Source organism: Lolium perenne, chromosome 1, assembly GCF_019359855.2.
Source record: "Lolium perenne isolate Kyuss_39 chromosome 1, Kyuss_2.0, whole genome shotgun sequence".
NCBI lineage: Eukaryota > Viridiplantae > Streptophyta > Magnoliopsida > Poales > Poaceae > Lolium > Lolium perenne.
In genome coordinates this window covers 60,670,297-60,691,816 of record NC_067244.2, presented here as the reverse complement: position 1 = coordinate 60,691,816, position 21,520 = coordinate 60,670,297, and the positions used below count along the sequence as shown (strand labels likewise).

Genomic DNA, 21,520 nt, shown 5'->3' with positions numbered 1-21,520 from the left:
TCGTCCTCCTCGGCTGCCATTGAGGAGACGGCGGCGGCGGCGGCGGCATCTCCCGGCCTTGGAGCGCCGTTGCGGAGGCCGCGGATGACGTTCTCGAGGGTGCGCCGGAACGCCCCGAACAGGGCGCGACCTTCCCTGTTCAGGCGGTTGGGGCCGCAAACGAGGTTGTCGGTGCTGTGCATCTCGACGTCGTACTTCGCACGGAAGTACGTCGTCCACGACGTCGTTGTCGTTGACCGCCCATGTCGGATCCAGCCGCTCCTCGGCGGTGAGTTGAGCCCGACGGGCCTTGATGGCGTCCCTCCATTGGTCCGTCTTCGGCTTCGGCGGCGGCGGAACGCCAATGCCGTTCACGGCCATCTTCCAGCCGCCGCTGCTTGGCGACCCGCATGTCCGGCGGACCGGATACGGCGTGGTACAGCGCCCACGCCTCCGCCACGGTGAGGCTGCCGCGGCCGAAGCCGTTCGCCGCGGCGATCTTGCGGGAGGACGAGCTCGATATTTTTTGAGCGGCGAGGAGAAGATCTGGGAGGGGGGAGGCGGCGGCGACGAGAAGGATTATGAGCGGCGAGAACTGCAGGGCGTCTTAAAACAGCGGCGGCAACGGGTGGTTGCACACAATAACTCCGGCGCGGACGGCCACGCGGCCATGCACGACGAGACGCGTCCCTGCGTCGCCTGGGAAAACAGGGACGCCATTAACGTCGCTTGACCAAAGGTAGGCGACGGGGTTTTAGCCTTCCTGTGCCGCTGACGGGTCGGTCCCGCCACTCCCCGCCTCGCTTTTCGTTGTGTCCGGCGTCCCCGGTGCGTCCCCTGTGCGACGGGGACGGGCTCGGGGCGCCGGATACCGTATCGGGCCGCGCCGGACAAAAATGGGCTTTGGGGGACGCGGTTGGAAAGCATTTTCTGTCCGACGCGCCCCAAATCCCTTTGGGGATGGTTTGGGGGACGTGACTGGAGATACTCTTATATTACTTGCTGTACCATCAGCACCGGCCGTATTCATACCTGGCTACGTCTACTGCCTGTTTCTATCAGTCTGTCATCCATGAATGAGAGGGAAGAGCATTTCAGAAGCAAGCCCATCCCCTCCCTGCGCCGGCCTGCACGCCAAAGCTACGCCCTACTAGTACAGCACAAGAACTCAAAAGAAAAAAACGTAGTACAGCACAAGAGAGAAGGAGCTAGAGAGGGCGAGGAGAGAGGAACTGTGCCGCTGCTGCTGCACTAGTGGCTGAGGATGAAGTGACCAGTACAGTACAGTGCAGTGCCGCGGGTGCCGCAGTGGCATTTTACTCTGTCTGTGCGCTCGCTGGGAGGCCCCATTTTGGGTAACCTCGTCGGCCTCTAGCTTTGCTTGCTTCCCCCTCTTTCCTCGCACCGGCCAGCCGTCGCGGAGCTGGAGGCGATTTGGGAGAGGGAGGGCGAGAGCGATAGAGGAGCAAGAAACGAGAGCGACGGAGGAGGGAGAACAAGGTGGGGAGTTCAGATAATCAGGTATGATGAGATCGATGCTTGGGTCGTGTGTTTTTTCCTTCTTGTTGGTCGCAACTTGCGAGAGATTCCTACTCATCCGGATGAGACTTATCTGGCCCGTTGCAGTCAGTCGTTGTAGGAGATTGTCCCTTTCCGGGGCTGCGGCCACGGGGCTGTTCTTGAGGACTCCCCACTGGTTCTTGGATGGTAGCTACTGCTGGATTTGGCGTTTCTTGATGCGTGATTGCTTTTTAGTCTCGGGCGCGCCGATCTGTTGTTGCTCTGAGTCTTTCTGATCTTGGTTTTTCGTTTCAGAGCTCCGGGGCGGCGGCGGCGAGGGCGAGGATGATGCTGAGGAGGGTGGTGACCGACCCCGCCGTCGCGGGGGCCAAGTGCGGGACGCTGGACTCCGACTCCATGGCGCGCAGCCCGAGGTCGCCGCTCGACCTCAGGGCTTTCGCCGCACTCGGCGGCTCCCTGCTCCGGTCGCCGCGCTCGCCCAGGAGCTGGGACTCCCAGCGCGTCGGTCTAGGCAGCCTCGTCGACACCCTCGCCGAGCCTGCCGCCGACGCCAAGAATCGCCTGCTCGGGTACCAGATGCGGCCAACGAAGCTGCAATGCCTTGCTAAATCCTACGCCTCCCTGCCCAAAGACTGCGGATACGGCCAGCCGGAGCTCGGGGTTGCCGCCGGCGCCGGGGGCATGTCAGTTCCGTGCACTAGGTTCTACGGGGATGTGAAGTCTGGTCCAGAGGTCACCGGTGGTTCTCGGCTCGGCTTCAGTAGCCACTCGGTCGACCTTGCCAAGTTCCCGGCGTCCGGGTCGCTGCCGGTGTCGATTGGCGGCCCACGCCGGTACATCGGGTCGGTGTCGGCGATGGAGGTCGAACAGTCGGAGGATTACACTTGCATCATAGCTCACGGCTCCAATCCGAAGACCACCCGCATTTTTGGGGATTGCATCTTGGAGCCCTGCCCTCTTCTTGTGCCTGACTGGGAGAGCAAGGAGACCGAAGAGGCCGAGTTGTACTGGCTGGTGAAGGGGCCGGGCGACGCTGACGAGGAGTTCATGCGCGTCTGCTTCTCTTGCAACAGGAATCTGGATGGCGATGAATCTTGCATTTACCGGTATGTGGATGCATTTGCCCAAATCATGTTTCAACACTGCTCTGAAAAACCCGATGATTTATTTATGTATATTCAGATATTAGCCATGCTCATAGTCCTGCAAGTTCAGTTATTAAAGGAATCTGAATCACCTGCATTAGGATAGAATGGAAACATACATGGAGTGATGCAGTTCGTCCCTTGAACATGTTAAAGATGAAATGGACATCATTTATCTATTTACAATATATGAACAAGTTGTATACATGTGTCATACAGACATAGAAAGATCTAAGAAACACTGAACAAGTTGTACACATGGACATCATAGCGCTGCAACTTCAGCTATTAATTGAATCTGAATCACCTGCATTAGGATAGAGTTGAAACATATATGGAAATGCAGGTCTTCCATTGAACATGTTAAAGATGAAATGAGCATCATTTATCTACTTATAATCATGAACAAGCTGTATACACAAACACTGAACAATTTGCTGAATGTTCTTTGCAGCAGTGGGAATGCATTTTGCAGTGGCTGCTGCAAAGACCAAGTAATCCTGAATGAAGAGGAAGAGGAGATCAATCCTGCAGCCTCCTCTCCGAGCTCAGCTAGCTCAAAATTGCCATTCCATGAGGACGACGACATCTTCATTGATGGAGTGGTGAGTGGTCGTGCTGATATGACCTCCGTCTCCCCCGATACCTGACCGGCGCACCATCTGCCAGAAGACGGTCAATAATGTATGTTACCGTTGTCGACGCCATCACCACCAAATGCCATCATAAGTTTGCTGGTTTTTGTAAGTTCTGTTTCAGCTGTTGAGGAAGTGGATGGCATTGGTGGGTCACTGATGGAGCTGCATCTGGTTCGGCTTTTAGGAAACAAAAGAGAGGTTGCCGGCCATTAGCCCTGTAGTTTTGGTCATAAGGCTATTTGGTGACTGCGAGATGAGTCCTTTTCTTCTTCTTCTCTCTTATTTGGTTACCTCCTGGCAGCAATGAGTGTTCCGTGATGTAAGTTGGGACTACCTCATAAGATAATGCCATTGAGCTGTTTCGCTTAATCTCTGCGCTTTTGCTTTCGAGATACCTATGGTTATTTGCTATTGGTGTATATTGCTTTGCAAATTGTTGTTTGGTTGTCTAAAGAGTTGGGAACCAGCCAAGTGGGAAGGCAGCAGAGAAGCTGGAGAAAACTTTATAAAGTGTGATATATTCGGAAATTCGCTTTTGATCTTTGGGTGCCACTATGTTAGTGATTTAGTTCCCGTGCAGCCTGAATTTTCATAGTCTAGCACCATTAGGGAAGCTGGATAGTAGGTAATAGGAGCACAGGTGTTTGTTAGATCAGTTCTCATTGTTCAGGAGTTCAGATTATGAATGACATGGCCTATATGCCTCAGAATGCGAGAATTCTGTGATTTTTTTTTCTTTCCCGAATGGAAGTTCTACGGTTCAGCCTCTCATCAAAATAATGCACACACCTTATTTTTTATTAAAACTATTCAACGAAATCGTACAAGAAAAATACAAAGATCAAACTGACCCACCTTACCGATGACAGATGTCTCAGTACCTACAAGCTTGATAAAGGGGATGATCATGTCAGAGCCTCATGTTCGGACCTCACCTACGCATATCATAAGAAAACCAGAGGATTCATCAGAAAACTAGAGGTCTCACCAAAACGTCCTATAGCAAGTTGAGAGCTCAAACCAGTCCAGCAAACTCTCAACAAACCACTGCACAAGCTTGAGAAGTCGATGCTTCCATCTTCCACGGATCCATCTTTAGGAAGGATCAACGCATTGACCTTGCCAGGCCAGGAAGCACCGTCCAACACCTTTTACGGACTCTAATATATAGATCACCCATACATGGAACAAAACCTGTGTATTTTCTTGTTGGCACAATGCTAGCGCATGCCAAAGCGAGCGCTGCGGACATGTGTACCAACCGAGGTTCAGACCTCCAAGAACCAAGCCTTTAAGGTAGCAGCGTTAATGATGTCGTCGTAGTCCGGTCCTAGCTCAAAGCCACATCTAAGTTTTCACCCGGAAGATTAGAACATGAAGTTGAATAAAAATCGAGGCTCCTTGATGATGTCACAAAGGAGGAAATGACGCGTGTAGACACTATCGTCGCTTGCACTGTCAAGGTCGTGCAGGGCTATAACCCTAAGGACCGCGACCATCACTCTCGCAGCAGTAGAAATCCAGTGAGGACACATTGGAAAAACCCATGCGCAATCATGACAACTTGAGAATCCCGTTGACCCACCATCCTGCTAACAAAGGCCACCACGCGACGCTCATCGAGGCCAACATGGGACGATCGTGTGGACCACTGAATGAGGCGTGCCGAGAATATATGTTGCTTAATTGCAAAAATGGAGTGCATTTTTATACATGGAAGAAATAACTAAGATGGTCGGGGTTATATCTTTATGGTTGGAACCATTGAGCCATGATCGTTGTAACGATGTTTCCCACGATAATAATCATTGTCTCAAATAGAAATCCATGTAAAAGGCGTCACAAGGTTTCCCGCAACAACCCATGCTTTGTTTGGTCACGCAACTCGAGGCATGACCACCGAAGACGCAAGGACCGATTTCCAAAACTCAAAGACCGACGAGATTGTAGAGGTAACACAACATATTTCCATTTTACGTTACGCTAGATGCAATTTCAGGAGTCATAGTCTTCGTTGGCGTAGGTGGGGCGGACTCTCTTTCTTGCTTGGGTTGTGTTGACCTTGTCCTTGGCGAATGAACCTTTGATTTCAGTTGGAACTGCTTAGGTGGTCTGAAATAGATATCCTTTCACAACAAACATTAAGATTATATTGAAAAAAAAAACTCCATCCTTGGGGAAAGAAACTCGGAGGCATTGTTTGTTAGCTCAAGAAAAGACCCCGGAAGCTGTGGCAGCACAGTTGGCAGCCTCACAACACGAGATTTCTACCACTGTGCTATCAAGACATTCCCAAAAAAATATCAGAACCTGCCCTATGATGTGTATCTGAGGTGACACACCTATGAGTTTTAAGATTCACGTGAGATGTATCATGAGGGACATGAATCTTAGAGCATGAATCAATGGTGGGAAACCCTTCGTTATGCCGGTAAAAACACATTGTCCTTTCGCAACTAAAACATGGACATTGATCGGGGGTTATGTTTTTCCAATCGCGTGTCAGTGTCGGAGAAGAAGGGGGTAGGATTAGAGGGATGTCTGCTGGTGTCAAAGAAGAAGGGGTGGGGATAGAGGGATGTCTGTCGGTGTCACCAGCTGCAGGTGGCGGAAGGAGGCGGTTGCGCCTATGGTTGGTGGGGTGGTTCACGGGAGGCAGCGATGCCCCTCATCATAGACGAAGTAGGTCTTACGCGGGCGACGCTGCTTCTCTTCTCCTCTCTTTCTTTGATGATTTTTCTCATTATTTGACAATCAATAATAGTACGAAAAGAAAGCCCACATAAAGAGTGGCCTTGAGTTTTTCGCCCCTTTGGCTTAATGATTTGTTAATTCTCTTTCTTGACGAAGGAGAAGGGATATAACATAGCGGTGGAGTGTCACATCACCTTGATGTGGTGGAAATCATCGGGTTCGAGCCCAATTATCTCTAAACCAAAAGTGAGTTCTTTTTTCTATTTCAACTTACTCATTATGATAGAAAATGAACAAATTTACAGTATGAAGCATCATGTTAAAAACACAAAGATCCTGGTTAGAAAATCGGCCATGGGCATGGTTGACCTCAAGTACAGCTGGGCATGGACAGCCCGGTCCGGCCCAAAAATCCCGAGCCGGGCTTACAAATTGATCTAGGCACGTGCCTTACATTTGAGCCCAAATGTCAAGTCGGGCCGGGCCGGCTCGAGCTTGCAGTTTTCATGATTTAGGTAAGCCTTAGGCAAGGCCTCTCGGAGCAGGTCGGGCTTTTGCATGTTCGGGTCGGGTTTGGGCCCAATCTACAGGCCCGATGATGGGGCAGGCTGGACTTGGGCTTGACTATTTATTTTCGGGTTTTTTGGGCCTGGTCCAAAACCCAGCCTGAGTTTTGCTTAGTTACATTGGGAAGGCGTATACGATCATGGGATACGTATTACGGTTTGCCTTTGACTCCACCCCAGTCTCTTCCTGCTTCGCTTCCGCGCGGCGCCAGCGCGCAGCATTTTCCGCCGCTACCATTAGTGCAGTAAAAAATGAGTGTGATTAAACGTACAGCAGGGACCAAGCTGCGACCCGAGGGCCTCGGAGGGCTAGCCTAGGGTTTTAGCCTTTTAGGTCTCATCGACACGACGGAATGGGCTACCGCCACCTTCTCCTCGTCTCGCCGCCGGCGCAGCCACCGCCACCGCCGCCGCGCCTCTCCCTTCTCTCTCGCCCGGCGCGGGGGGCGGTCAGCGCCGCCGCCTCGCTCGATGCCGCCCGCCCCCCGTCGGTGGTGGCGGCCACGCGGAGGAGGGCCGTGCTCCTCGTCGGCGTCTCCGTGCTCCCGCTCCTCCGTCTCCGCGACGCGGCGGTGGCCGCGCGCGCGGGCGCGCAGCCCTCCACGGCTGATCTCGTCACCGGTGAGTACTGTACTACTCTGCTCTGCTCTGCGCGGGGATGATCTGTGTCATTTTTTGGTTCGAAATCTGATGCGAACGTGGACGTTTGACGAGCGCATTCCTTTGGAGCTGTCATGCAATTGGGGTGGCGAATTTAGGAGCATACAAAGTTTGCTCACCCAGGGGCAGGGGGCTTCTGAAACTCTAGTTTGAAGCCTGATCCAAATGGGAAAGTCACCCAAATCTTGAACGGAAACAACTGTTTAGCCTGTTTTTAAACCGGCCAGACTACCAGAATGCTAATTTCCAGTGTTATGAAAATGGTCTGGCCAAATCATTCGGTCGTGAGAGTGCAGGTTCCCCGCATGAGTGATTTCCTGAGAAAACTGTACTACGTATTTGTGTATCATTAGGCTCTGTCCATCAATCTGTGCAGAACTCCCTCCTTCTCAACAAAATGTATTTTGTGGATCATATGTCTATTTGGAAGTTGAACCACGCAAATGCTTGAGCTCTTGGGATTTTCTTTTGCTTGCTGCTGTTAAATGCTAATCAACGAGCTTCGGATGTAGTAGGCTACCTCCAGAATAAAATTTACATGCTGTTTGTTTCCTGTCAAACCTGAGTGGTGAAAAATGCCAGTTGAGTTGGCATGCACCAACCATTTTCTGCACCAGAAAGAGCATTTGTCATTGTTTTTATTCAGGAATGTAGTATGGACTGTCTAATTGAACCGATCAATGGGTGCATTGATCCCTTCACTTATGGACCGGCGCATGAGTAAAGCTGGGGAGCGCAGCATCCTTATTAAATCTAGCTTGATGAGACGAGTTCGTGAAACCGGTAGTTACTCTCATGAATGTGATATTGCTCATTCTGGTGTGAATACTTCACTGAGTACAAAGGTACATCTATTTGTGTTTATGAACGATACCATTTTTTAATTGGTTGATGATATGATGTCTCTTAACATGTTTCGCTGTGGTCACATACCTAGGTAAGAGCATTTAATTTTTTTTAAGGCTACAGAAGTAGCATGTCATTTGAGAAGCACAGCAATAAAAGCCAAGTTTCTCCACATATGTACCCACCCTTTTTCATGCCCACACCCCACATGCTTGTGTTAAAATATTATCTGTTTTTTATCAGCTAGATTGCTGTTTTATACCTGAGACTGAGTTGTTAAGTTTATCTCGATGTTCTTACAGATAAAAGGGACGTTCAGAAGACTGAGGGAATGCAGCCTGAAGAACCTTGGGCTGAACCACCCCAGCTTGAGGTGAAAGGATCATCTCCAGGGAATCCATTTGCAGATCTTCTGAATGCGATTGCAGTTATTGCTTCTGGTGTTCTGGCTGGACTTCTCGGTACTTCTCAGCGGGAAAAAAAAGCATTGCAATCAACCATCTCAGCTGTATGCATCTACCAACCTTTGGTCAACATCTTATATCTATTGTCACTGTAGACCATTTTACATGCACATAAATAAAAGTTGTTCGCTACCCTATTACCTTGGATATCACTGTGCTACATACTCATGAAACAATAAAATGCTTCTGCTGCTGCAGACTAGCGTAGTAGCACACATTGATTTTATGACAAATTTGGTTCTTGTCATGCATTTGCGCTATTCAATTTGGCATAGCACTTAATGTATATATGAATTGTGATGGATGCTAATATGTAAGACAGTCCTCTTTCTTTTGCGTATGGTCTTGTTGTCCGATAAATATTGCAAAATTTAGTGTTCTTTGTTTTACTAGCAAGTTACCTTTGTTTCTGTGTAAGATTGAATTTGATTCAGTATCTGTGGTATGCATGCTGCGATAGGCTTCATAATGTTGACACTCATTCCAAGTGCTCTCGTCCAGAAGTCCAAAGTTTAACCAAAGGGTTATATATTGGAACAAATAAAAAATATGCTATATGCTTGCTGATTTTGTGTTCTTTAGCATGAACTACAATACTATGCACCTACTGCTTATACAGGGATGTTCCTGAATGCATATATCTCTGCCCCTTTGTAACATGATCTGTGTGTATTTTATAAAGCAATATGAGTGGCCTTACAGTTACTAGATTGGCCTCCACAGTGTAGTGATTTGTGCATCAAAACGTTTTCTTGAGATTCATCTCTACGTATATTGAATTTGTGAAGGATTCTTAACTAATAAATCTGATTTTCTATTCCACCAGATGGAGATCAAATTGTCTGAAAATGAGGCAGCTATGTCTTTGCTTAGGGAGAACTACGAGAAAAAGCTATTGGACGAACAAGCAGCACAGAAGAAACAAGCTAGGATGCTCCTGGATAAGGAAGCTTCCCTTCTTGGTCAATTGGCTTCAACTAAGAGGACTGTAACATCCTTAAATGACGAAGTTAGAAAGGAGAGAGGGCTAGTTGAGCAGCTTAGACATGAGATACATGAACTTGAGAGTATCATTGCACAAGCAGAGGAAGACAAACATGCATTTGAAGGAAAAATGAGGGAAAAGTTGGAAACACTTGATATTTTCCATGACAAGGTAAATCTGCTTAGCCAAGAGGTAAATGACAAGGAGGGATACATCAGGGAACTTGGTTCATCACTTTCTTCCAAGGAAAATGACTACCAGAGCCTGCACTTGACCTACAATCAGACTAAAGAGGGCCTAGAACATGCAAATTCTAGATTAGAGCAACTGGAAAAATATCTTCTTGCAGCTAAAGATGATCTAAAATCAAAGACATCCTTCATTGATTCACTGAATGAGGATGTCCAAACATTATACACTTCAAAGGCCCATGCCGAAGAAACAATAAACCAGCTGATAAAGCAGTACGCAGACTTGGAAGCTGCTTCTCAGATGAGGGCATCTCGTGATTCTGAACTATTGTTTGATAAAGATGGTCAGCTGAATCAGCTCGAAGAACAACTTTCTACTGCATTAACTGAGCATAATAAACAGAGAACTACAATTGCTGAGTTGAATAATGCATTGGAAGCTAATAGAACAATGCTAGTTAATGAAGTTGAGGTCCGGAAAAGTTTATCAGATCTTATTCAGTCCACTGAAGAGGCGCTTCAAGAATCCAGAAATGAGGTGTTGAAACTCTCTGAAGAGCTTAATGAACTAACTATATCAAATCATGACTTGACAGCTCAGGTTTTAAAATACACAAATGAGTCTAATGAATTGAAACAGGCTCTGACTAACAAAGTAGAAGAAGCGGAATCAGTTTCTAAAGCTCTTTCTAGTGAACTGGCCTCAGTCAGGGAGACACTTCAAAAGACACAAGAAGATCTCGAAGTCGCCTCTAATCAATTAGTGTCTGTTACAGAAGTGCATGATGAACTTAATAAAGAATTGCTGGATGCATATAAGAAGTTAGAGTCCATAGCAAATGAGCTTGTTAGTGAACGCATAAATAATGGTACTTTAAATAGGGAGCTTGAGGCATTGGTGAAACAATCTTTGGTGGATTCTGAAGCAAGAAGAGCTCTTCAATCAGACTTGGATGAGGCAACCATTTCACTAAATGAGGTGAATGAGAGTACATTGTTTCTGTCTAACAAGCTTGACAGCACCAATTCTAGGATTTTTGCTATTAAAGAAGAGAAAGAGGTGCTTTTAGCGGCTCTTGCGGAGCAAAAGAAAAGTACAGTCGAATCTCAGAAAAATATGGCGGAAGCTCAGCATCTTATTAAAAGGCTTGGGTTGGAGAGAGAGAATTTTGAAATCAGGTCTAACAAGCTTGAAGAAGAATTGGCCACAGCTAAAGGTGATTTGTTGTGTCTGAGGAGGCAGATTACTGTAAATGGGTCACCAAATACAAATGTTCTGGGAACAAGCCCAACACCAAATTTCAGCCAACCTCTGAAAGGTCATTCTCCAAATACCAGTAATGCTGATGCTGGAGCTCATCGTTCTGCTAACAAGATTTATAGAAGAAGAAAAGACAGACCAGCAACATGAGCATTATCAGAACACTGGATCTAGAATCACCAATCTTTCATTTGCTCTCACTTTATTAGAACGTTGTTTAGAGCTTCCAAGCTTTGAAAGCTAGCACATTAGACTACTGTACGGTGATACTCTAGTGTTTCCAACTCTTTTTATTGTAGCTCTCAAAAACCCTTAGGTAATTCCATATGGTAGATTTCAAGGGAACGAGAATGTACTGTGTACAAATGTGTTGTTGTCTGAATGCTTAATGGATTATAATATGATGACTCATGCTATCTTCCTACTAAAACACTTCAAATTGCATCTGTAATCTGCTTTTCCAGCAGTGCGAACTAATGCATTACTCTCGTACTGTTGACCTGTCTATTTCATGTTCCACATTGTACATAAAACCTGCATTATCCTGATTCATTAAACTCAAGTGTGACCTGTGAGATGCCGACAGGAGGTTTATTCATGATTTAACATCTTCTGCTGGATTCCCGAGCATTGGGATTTTCAGAAAGAAGTTACAAAACTTCAGGAGTCAAAAGGTATGCAGCTTCTTTTCAACTCCCATTGCTCCCAAAACATATGGTGCTGTGAGAACTTCTTGTGCTGCTTATATATGCTGTCCTGACTGTTTTATGCTGGGTCTTAGCATGCTTGAAGGATACCAGAATAGTTCAAGTGATTATTAATCCTTAACTTAAGTATTTACGTATTTCTAAATTGCTATTTTCTGTTGTGTTTTTCCCAGATAATGTGTTGCCATTTGTCAGTAATGTAATACTTTGGTTCACTAGAATTGTTGTCTTTCTTTTATTTGACAGCACTACAGTAAAAGGGGTTCTTAATTGAAAGATTAATACCTAAGCAGGGAAAAGGGGATGTGCAGAAGGCCCTCAGCATGACTTGTGAGGGCTAATTTAAAGACTAGCCAGTCAAAAGAGCTTGTCTATTCTAGTATCCATGAGTATCTGGGCAGGACACCCCTGATTCCATGTGGCCACAATATATTACATCTATGGTAGTTTGAAGGATTGTTAGGTAATATTGTAATCATCATCTACGCCTTTGGATTTCTTCACCTAAATGTTTATAAATGCTTGCTAGGACCGCCATATATTTAGCTACAGCTCTACATTATGGTTTGGGTGGATGTACTATGTTGGGGTAATTCTCATGTTCCTTTGTTATCAGGATGCCTTTAAGCTGGCACCCACTTTTGCTGACTTTATTGCACCTGTACTTGTCTAGTTCGTTGTCTTCGAATTCTCCAAATATTTGAGAAGGAGCATTGCGAGGACTGCCCTGTTGGCATACGGGCATATGGTACAATATATGCCCTTCCAATATTTGACAACGCCAGGCTGTGTGTTGGAAGGAATGGAAGAATACAAATCCTTCGCTATCTTCTTACCGGAGTTGTAGCTAACAGTAATCGGTGGTTACCAGATTCTGGACAGGCTCACCGCACACGGGGCGTACTGAAGCTGGTGGCCAGGAGACGAGATTCTGCAGACTGAAGATCGCGAAGAACCAAAACGCGTTGGAGCTGGTTTGTCTTGAAGAATAGCTGGCGTTGGATCATACGTACTTAGCAAGGCTGGCTAGGTTACATCAGATTCCTCCATGAAATCAATCCCTTCGTACCCTTGCATACTTTTATTCTCATAATAACTAATCTTCTGGGTCCATATAGCATGGCATGATGCACCCGGCTTCCCTTAGCATTCTTGATTTAGACGATAACTACTGAGAGCTTTGTTCATTTGTGGGCTAGGATAGGTGATCATCACTCCTCTTCTGTTTTTGTTCTTCCATAAAACACTAAAAGCTACTCCGTCTTCTCCATTATTCTTGTTGTGATTTTTTTCGAGGACAGAGGGAGTAGTATCTTCCACATGAAACTGCTCAAAATTGACCTCAATGTCCATCGCTAGAACAAAAGGCAAAGGTAAATGGGAGCATCTTGGACACAGTCACACATCACAACAGGCAGCAAATCAGTGGCCCATACAGGTTGATTTTGTGATGATTCTGAACCTATGTAAATAGACTAAACTTTTGATCACGTTCGTCGCCGTGTGTTGGGGGTTGCTTGAGTGCACACAGTGCTACACCCGTTTGTAGTGGGGGCTTCAGTTAGTTGTGCCACTTGTTTGGTTGGAGCCACGATCACAGTGCTTAGAATGGAAGTGTACATGCATAGACTTCCAGTCGGTTAGTGCGAGTGGCATGCAAAAGGTTGTTGCCTAATGATCACCGACTGTTATGGCGCTAGAAGCATCGTATCTGAATAACAAACTACTAGCCCATTTGGCTCAATCTTTCTTGAACGCGTGGTTTTAGAGAACTTGAACTTCAGTTATTATCTTGGTAGTGTTTGGGCAGCTGCTACAAGAACTGAAATATAGCGATATTTTTCTTTTTTAGCTTCTTCTTTTCTAGCTATATGCATCCGTGTTACCATTAGAATATTATAATGTTATTGCGGAGGATTTTTCGATAAAGAGCATATATTAATATCGTGGAGATATTAATTACACCCAGCCTCTGGAACAACATCATGCCCTAATGGCATAAAGGATGCGCACAACCAAAAAAAAAAAAGAACTACAAAAAAAAAAGTTCCGCTAAAGAGATAAAAAAAACTCGAAACAGCAACACTGACACCACCAACACAACACCACAAGATCAGCTTCTCCATAAGCGACGCCTCCAAGAAGGCAACAGTGCACAAACGCTGTCGTCGCCCGATCGCATATCTTAGGTTTTCACCCTGAAGAAAATCCTATCTCTCAAAACAATGTCTTCAACAAGAACATTGCCAGGCACAACCAATTAAGACCAGACCTTGAATTTCACCCTGAAAGATAGAACTCTGAACTTCTCCTGTGCAGTCGCCCCCACATACAAGTCGATGTTTGAAGTCACGAAGCTCCAAGCTAATTCCACCTCACCACCAAGATCCGACCACCGTTGCTCTTCGATCTTAGCTTTCATGACCTTCTCCGTCAGCACCATGAAAAGAAAACGAGCTCCATGATATTAACAGCCAGCAGAGCTTCGAAGCGCTCCCTCTGAAACCAAACAGTCAGATAAAACAACATGGGTGTGCACGACCGAAAGCACCCAATCCAGCAATCTTCAGGCATTGATCGCACAATGAATTTTACTGGCAGGGCCTTCCGGAACACGACAATCCAGCCAACCCGGCGGGAAGAAGCATCCGACCGGTCTTCACTTGGCGCGAGAGAAATCCTAGGACATCTACCTTTATTAGGCAGAACAGCAGGCCCCCTCGCCGCCTCCCGCTGGTCGACCTCAACGGCGGAAGAGGAGGCCGCCACTGACCACAGACCCGGCAACGAATCATCCATCGCATCCCCCAATCCCGAAGAAGGCCACCACCGTGAGCCGCTAGGAAGGAGAGGCACAGAGGACCCACCAGCCACCACCAAGCAAGACCACGCCGCCGTAGACGCCGGATCCACGGCCGCCAGGGTCACCCCTGCCGCCAGCCACATCCCCAAGCATCACCTAGCCACCGGGGCAGCCAAGCGCAACGTGCTGCCAAACCACCGCCCGAGGCCTCCACCCCGGATCCCCATCCTCAGGTCGACCACCTCCGGCGCAGGAGATGGACACCACCGGTTAGGATCCTGGCCGTCCTTAGCGATGCATGTTATTGCGCAGGATAGGTGTAATCGATATCTTAGAAAAAAATTAATATATTCTCTTTATCGATTTCATGTTGCCTCAACGGTTAAATAAAAAACAAAGAACTATTTGCTTGAATCCAGCGATGGCCCGGCTCAACCACTTGGATGGGTCCTATTATTCAGGTGTCAATGAGTTAAGGCAGAGGCCGACACGTTATTACTTTTATCGTGGACGGACGCTCAACTCAACTCGCAGATCTTTATTTTCCGTCCCGCATGTCCTAAATATTCACCCTGACAAAAAAATCCATGTACCGCTGGACAGGTTTGGTGGGTTCGTTTGGTGATCTACACCGACTGACCCCAGCACAGCAACAGCCACTGCCAAGGCTTGAGGTTTTACCACTCGTCACCATTCCCTCATTTACTTTACTGGCTGGCTACAGCAGCCGTCCACCGTGAAAGCTTTAACTTTCACATCGTTGCGATGTGGTAACCCGGTTAACTCCTCGTCTTCTCTTTTTTTAACAAAGAAAATATATTAATATTGAAGACATATCAATTAGACTCAGCTTCCGTACCAACGAAATGCCAAGAAAAATCATGAATGCACAGGGGAAAAAAAAGTCTTGCCATATAGTGAGCAATTCCTTGTAGCTACAAGGCAAATCATCGCCAAAGACAACACCATCACCATGAAGAAAGTTCACGTCCTCAAAACAATATCTTCAACAAAACCATTGTTATGTGCAACTAATTAAAATCAGACATTGAGGTTTCACACTAACAAATAAGACTCATTACTCCTCCAGTGTTGACAACCCCACATGCCGACGCCATTGCTACAGGTCATGAATCACCAGGCAAAGTATTCATCGCCTCAAAAACTTGGCCCGCCATTACCAGTCCTCCGATCTTAGTCATCATGACATTCTCTATCATTGTAAACGCCATGGAAATCAAAACATCTTCATGTCCGACGATGTTAACAGACAACAGAGCTTTGCGTCACGCCCTCCTGAAGTCTCACGGGTTGATACAAAGGGCACACACTTTGATCCAGCAATCTAGGGTCGTCATGTGCCCAACGATTTCCTAGCCTTTCGAAACTTGCCAACGACTAGATCAAGGAGAACGGCAACAAGCAGGTCACCTTCTTTGGGCGAGAAGAACCCTAGGACCGCCTTCTTATTCAAAACCAGTAGGTCCCCACGCCGCCGGTCAGATCAACGGAGGAGAAAACTACCGTGGTGCCCAGATCGGGCCCTCTGGCCCAGATCAGACTCGCCACCCGCCGCTCATGCGTGATGGAGGCCATTGCCACTCGTCCAGCACAACATCCAATCGCTGCTAGGCCCTCTGGTCGCCATATCGTCGACGCCTCCATGGAGCAGCTTCGCAGCGAAGCCTTCTTCACACGCCGCTGCAACAATCCTCCGCCGAGCTCCGTCGTACCTCCCCAACATGAGTCGAGAGACTCCACGTCGGCCCCTCGCGTCGCCCCTATGATGCGAATACCCTGCGCGAGGGACGCCCGTCAGGGCACACATGCCACACCCGCCACCTTTGACGTAGCTGATGATGTAAAATAGGGTACTCAACATGAGATCCAGCATTGAGAAGAGGCAAGATAAAGTTCCAGCTGACGGTTAGACTTGGCGGCCACAAATTTGATTTAGAACACATGCTTTTGTTGCCTTAAATTTACATCACTTGAGAACAAAATACAGAACATGATGTAAAAATTTACAGCACCGGAATATGGGATATGCTGGAGCACTGTTTTAGCCTTGGAACAAACTATCGCTTGCGTTGCGTACCGGAAAAGTGCACGTGCGCACTTGTCAAGGGCATCACGGCCTGTGGAATTTGGTGGGTGGCATTCACGCCAAAGCGTGTGGCCATTGCCGGTGCTTTTGCGATTTCTTGTTTTAGCTACGTGTACCAGTTCAAGTGGCATGTTTGCCCAAGACAATTACGGTACTAATTGAATTACAGTTCAAGTGGCCTGTCTGCTTGTTTGGTTATTTTTTTTTTTTTTTTGGAAATTCAGATAGTGTATTCACAACGATCAGTCATCAGTGGCATATTACAGAACGTAGCGTGAAGGGAGACACACTATGATTAATGAACTTCTCACGTACAGGACATGTCCCAGGAACATGAGAGCTACAGCAGCATCTAAGAAGTAAAGGCTGACTAGTAGTAATTCTCGTGGCTAGCCTAGCGAAGTGGTGAGCAATGAAATTCAGACTTCTAGAGACCTGAAAGAAGCTTGCCGGACTGAAGGAATCTGAAGCAAATATTGACGCAAGCTGAGGCCTGATTTGCCAATGTCCTGGTGCAGTGAGAATGTTGTTTGCAGTCACAGCTTTGGCCAGAGTAGCACAATCTGTGAAGTAACTTGGTTCCTGAACCTGAAGGATCGAAGCTACAACAACAGCAAGTTGCAATGCGAGCGCTTCTGCCTGTAGAGGTGAAGCTGCTGGCGGGGAGACCGCTGAAACAAAGACGCCATGCTGTTGCGTGTTCTCACCAAGCTTGATGTAGATTCCAATTCCTGCTTGCACCTGCAAGTGATCATGAGGAGCCTTCCAAGCTGCATCTGTGAATATTTTAGGCCCAACAATCGTAGATAGATCAGAAATAGAAGGAGCACCCGAGGCTAGTGCCTGGTGATGAGAACTTGGAGCTTGCAGAGAGGGTAAAGTTGACATATGTTCTTGGTCTTTATCTGTCAATGTTGCACACCTCAAGATCGCTTCCACTGCCGCAAACACCTGCAAGGGAGAGTTCACCTTCCTGCCAAAGACAAAGTCGTTCCGAGCTTTCCATATGCACCAAAGAAAAGTGTAAATATTTGAAATAGATGCATATGGGTGACCTGAAGAAAGGATTGCCTGAATGGTATCATGCATAGAAGGAGAAGTATTCACAATCACTTCTGACCTAAGGTGCCAGGGAGCGGCAAACCAAACCGCCTTCGCAAAGGGACAGAGGAAGAACAGGTGCATGTCATCTTCTTCCTGCCCACACCTAGAGCAATCTTTTTCAATGTGAGTAGAGAACCTACCTGCTCTTTTCCCAGTTGGTAGAGCTTTTCGAAGAAGTCTCCAAGCAAAGGTCTGGACTCGAGGAGCAAGGCTTTTGTCTTTCCAGACCTGCATGAGAAGTGCTTTAACCTGAAGATGAACTTCTTTTGGCCTCTGATTCTCTGGCAACAACAAGTTGCTGAAGCAATGTCTGTAAGCACTTTTGCAAGAGAATTCTCCTGTAGGGGTTAACTTCCAACACAGTAAATCTGGCCCGGACGCATCAATTATAGGGGTTTGTATAATCGAGTTTGCAGTTTGAGGAGTAAACAGAGCATTTATAAGGGGAACATTCCAAGTTTTTTGATTAGGCATCCATAAATCTTTAACTACAGCTGGGTAAGCAAAAGGTTGGGGATGAATTATCAGGTTGTCATAAATTGTTTCCCAACCAGAAAACCAGGGTGAGCTCCAAACAGAAATATTGCCTTCTAAAAGCTGGTAAAAAGAAGCAGATATCAAGAGATGCTTTACCTTTAGAATTGCTGACCAGAATGCAGACTTGGGCACATTGGATTTGGCCCTCCAAATTGAAGTGTCTGGATGATACTTTGATTTGAGAATGAGAGCAAGCTGAGTTTCAGGATCTTTGGCTAGTCTCCAAGCTGCCGATAATATGAGTCCTTGGTTTGTTGCCTGCAAGTTTTTGATACCAAGGCCCCCCTCTTGCTTAGGGGTACATATATCAGCCCAAGCCCTAAGGCAAAGGCTTCTGGCATTGTCTTCTTCCTTAACTCCTGTCCACCAAAATCGTCTGATAATAGCCGTGAGTTTGTTAAGAAACTTCTTTGATAATAGCTTGTTTGGTTAGGATGCTACACACCCACTTCACTTTCCTACCGCCGCTCCATCAGGCATTTTAGTGGCCTGACGTATACGAACAAAACGCTTCGGTTTTTTCGGAGAGAAAATGGGTAAAAAACTAAAAAATCCAATACAACGGCCCGACGCAAATTGATCATCCATGATCTAAATTTGTGTTTAAAATGCGTCACCATAGACACGACGTGTGTTCATGTTCTGTCCTCTCGAGCTCGCTGGTGGCTGGTCGGTCAGTGGCATGCTTCACTTTCAAACCTGTCTTGCTTCCAAAGCTGTGTTGCTCCGTCGCCCGCGTCGTTTTTTCCTTTTGCGCCGCTTTGACTCAACAGCAACGGCCGATCTGGCGGGGCGGGCGGTGGCTGATCTTCTATGCCACCACCAATAGCACGCATGACATCCTTTTATAGCCAAGCGACCGCACGCGACAGTGCTCACACATCCATCGTCCATTGCCATTTCTAGCCTTGCTTGCTCCCCATACTACTAGTAGTTGAAAACTTCTGTCCTGCTGCCGGCATGGAACGAAAATGGGTGAATTGGCATGAGGCCATCGACCTAGCCAAGTATGGCATCCTCCTGCCGCCCAACGCGGCATCGAAGGGCTTCAACATTAGCCTGGGTGGGTTCCCATGTTGTATTTGCTCAAAGGCAAGAAATTCGGCTACGAGGTCTCACGGAGGTGGCAGATGGAGGCGTTGTGGCTTGACCCACAGTACGACACCTGCAACGCCTACTGGTTGACCCGCTTTCACAAGGAACGAGAGGTCGCGTTGAACACTTGAACTATTTCGATGGCGATCACCCACCGTCGAAGATGAACAAGGCTGGGCGGATCGTGTCTTGGTCAAGGCTTGGCCGTACGGTGAAGGAAGTCATCAAGGATGCCCGCCTAGTAGCATTCATTTAGGATGCCACGGATGCCGGCATCTTCAACCTCGACTTTGACAAAGAAGCATAGGAATTGCCGCCGACACGGCACCCAGCGATAAAGCCTTCAGATCTTTCCCTTGCTTTGCGATGAATTCTGCTATCTTCTTCTTGTTCAAGTTGCTATTTCAATGTACAAAAAGTATCTTATGCATGCTGAGAAATACGCCAAGACGTTTGGCTACCCGACTCAAACGAACGTATCAAATTGGGCGGCTATTTTTATATCTATGATCTGATCTCAATAAACTAAAACAAGTATACTTAATACCCGAAATAAGATGCACATAGTGGCATGGCATTCGCGTTCAATCTCCACAACTACTGTGGTCTTATTATACTACTGCATGTAGCTCTGTTCTGCTCTCGTATCATAATCAAAAGAACAATCTATGCTCACTACAACTTAAATGTAGTCAGCACATGTGAGTGTGTAGCCGAGTTATCACACGTTTCCCTTTTGTCGGTCGTCCAGTCGTGATATAGAGAAATGCTGCCACAACTTAAATTAGCTGTATATGATAATCCTACTTTATGTGCAAATGACATGTGCTCCTAGCTGAAAGATAGCAAATCCGTCCGCGACCCGGATTCGCTAGACATGCATCAAGGTGGATTTTTTTCCCAAATTCGAAAACATAATATGTCAAAGTTAAAAATATTAAAACAATTCATGCACGTACTTATTACTTTACTACTTACTCGTGCAAATTTTTAAGGCAAAGTACAACCATATATGGCTAGAAAGAGAAAACATGAAAATTGCATTTCTTTGAACAATACAAATCATCAGTGTTACTTGGACATTTTATCATTTTCGTGTAGGCCACTATTTTTTATTGAAAATTTGCATGAGTAAGTATCATGGTAATATGTATATGCAAACATTTACTTCAAAAAATCAAACTTTGAAATAGCATTTTTCAAATTTTGAAAAATTAGGTTCACCTAGACCCAGGTTCCATCAGCTATTTCCGTACCCATCCCTCCCTACCTTCCCAGTTCATGCATTCACAAGCGAGAGGGTACGATGAATAGGAATGGATACCATCGCTTGGGTGGATGTACACCAAATAATTTTTTCGAACAATTCCACTGAAATACATAATATTCATAATACATGTTTCTACCTTTAGGTTATTATTAAAAAATAAGGTGTTTTCATGGACATATATATCATGTATTATGTATTTGTTTCATTGCAAAATAATTGAAGTTTTGGATTTTCTTAAGTCAAACTCTCTAAGTTGACCAGATTTAATGAATAATATGTCAATATTCACAAGGTCAAATTTATATATTATAAAAAAAAATTCTATGATGAATCTAATAAAACTAATTGGCATTTTAGTTGTTGATATATTTTTATATGAACTTGGTTAAACTTAGGACTAACCTAGAACTTCAATTATTTTACAACAGAGGGGGTACTTCGTAATAAGTTCGTACAGAATATTAGTATGCTTCATGCACAAAACAGAACAAAAATTGATATGGCTTCAACAATGATAATGTATGTCCCAGGGTTGGTTTCTAAGATTGAGATGTTTGTACTTGACATTGGGAGGGTTGTAGGCTTGCAGCGCATAGATTGATAGTCAATACTAATGTTTGCTTTTCAACACACACTAACTTTGGGCCTCCTTGAATCGTAGGATTCCAAAAACAAATGAACAGGATACATTACAAAACACTATCTAGTGCAATAAGTTCTATTGTAGTAAGTTTCGTCCGGTTCCGGTGAGGGAGGAGCGATGATAACGGCGCGACTTTGGCTCGCTTCATTTTGTGGATGCAACGTGTAGCAGCCATGCACACGCGAGTATATGGAGAGACAAGAAAGGCGATTTCAGCGAAAAGGAGATGAGTGTAATCTAGCCAAGCAGGAGTCCAGCTAATCGTTCTCTGGTTTCGGTGGTTTGCATTCCTGTGGATGCCCTT

At 46.2% G+C, this 21,520-nt stretch overlaps 2 protein-coding genes across 4 annotated transcripts; both read left to right on the top strand.

The window, feature by feature from the left end:
* Positions 1-1,042: 1,042 nt before the first annotated feature.
* Positions 1,043-3,652, top strand: LOC127294945 (FCS-Like Zinc finger 10). Of its 3 annotated transcripts, XM_051324870.2 has the most exons (4): positions 1,043-1,500; positions 1,606-1,686; positions 1,795-2,606; positions 3,103-3,652. In XM_051324870.2, the coding sequence occupies exons 2-4, from the start codon at positions 1,684-1,686 to the stop codon at positions 3,293-3,295; spliced, it is 1,008 nt and encodes a 335-aa protein (XP_051180830.1). In that variant the 5' UTR covers positions 1,043-1,500; positions 1,606-1,683; the 3' UTR covers positions 3,296-3,652. The 3 variants fall into 3 exon arrangements, with proteins under 3 accessions (XP_051180830.1, XP_051180837.1, XP_051180824.1); XM_051324877.2 differs by lacking the exon at positions 1,606-1,686 and having other exon boundaries at positions 1,048-1,500; positions 3,100-3,652; XM_051324864.1 differs by lacking the exon at positions 1,043-1,500 and having other exon boundaries at positions 3,100-3,652.
* Positions 3,653-6,767: 3,115 nt separating this feature from the next.
* On the top strand, positions 6,768-11,380 carry LOC127294941 (MAR-binding filament-like protein 1). Its single transcript, XM_051324852.2, has 3 exons — positions 6,768-7,164; positions 8,352-8,557; positions 9,340-11,380. Exons 1-3 carry the CDS (start codon positions 6,897-6,899, stop codon positions 11,098-11,100), a joined length of 2,235 nt encoding a protein of 744 aa, XP_051180812.1. The 5' UTR covers positions 6,768-6,896; the 3' UTR covers positions 11,101-11,380.
* Positions 11,381-21,520: the final 10,140 nt, after the last annotated feature.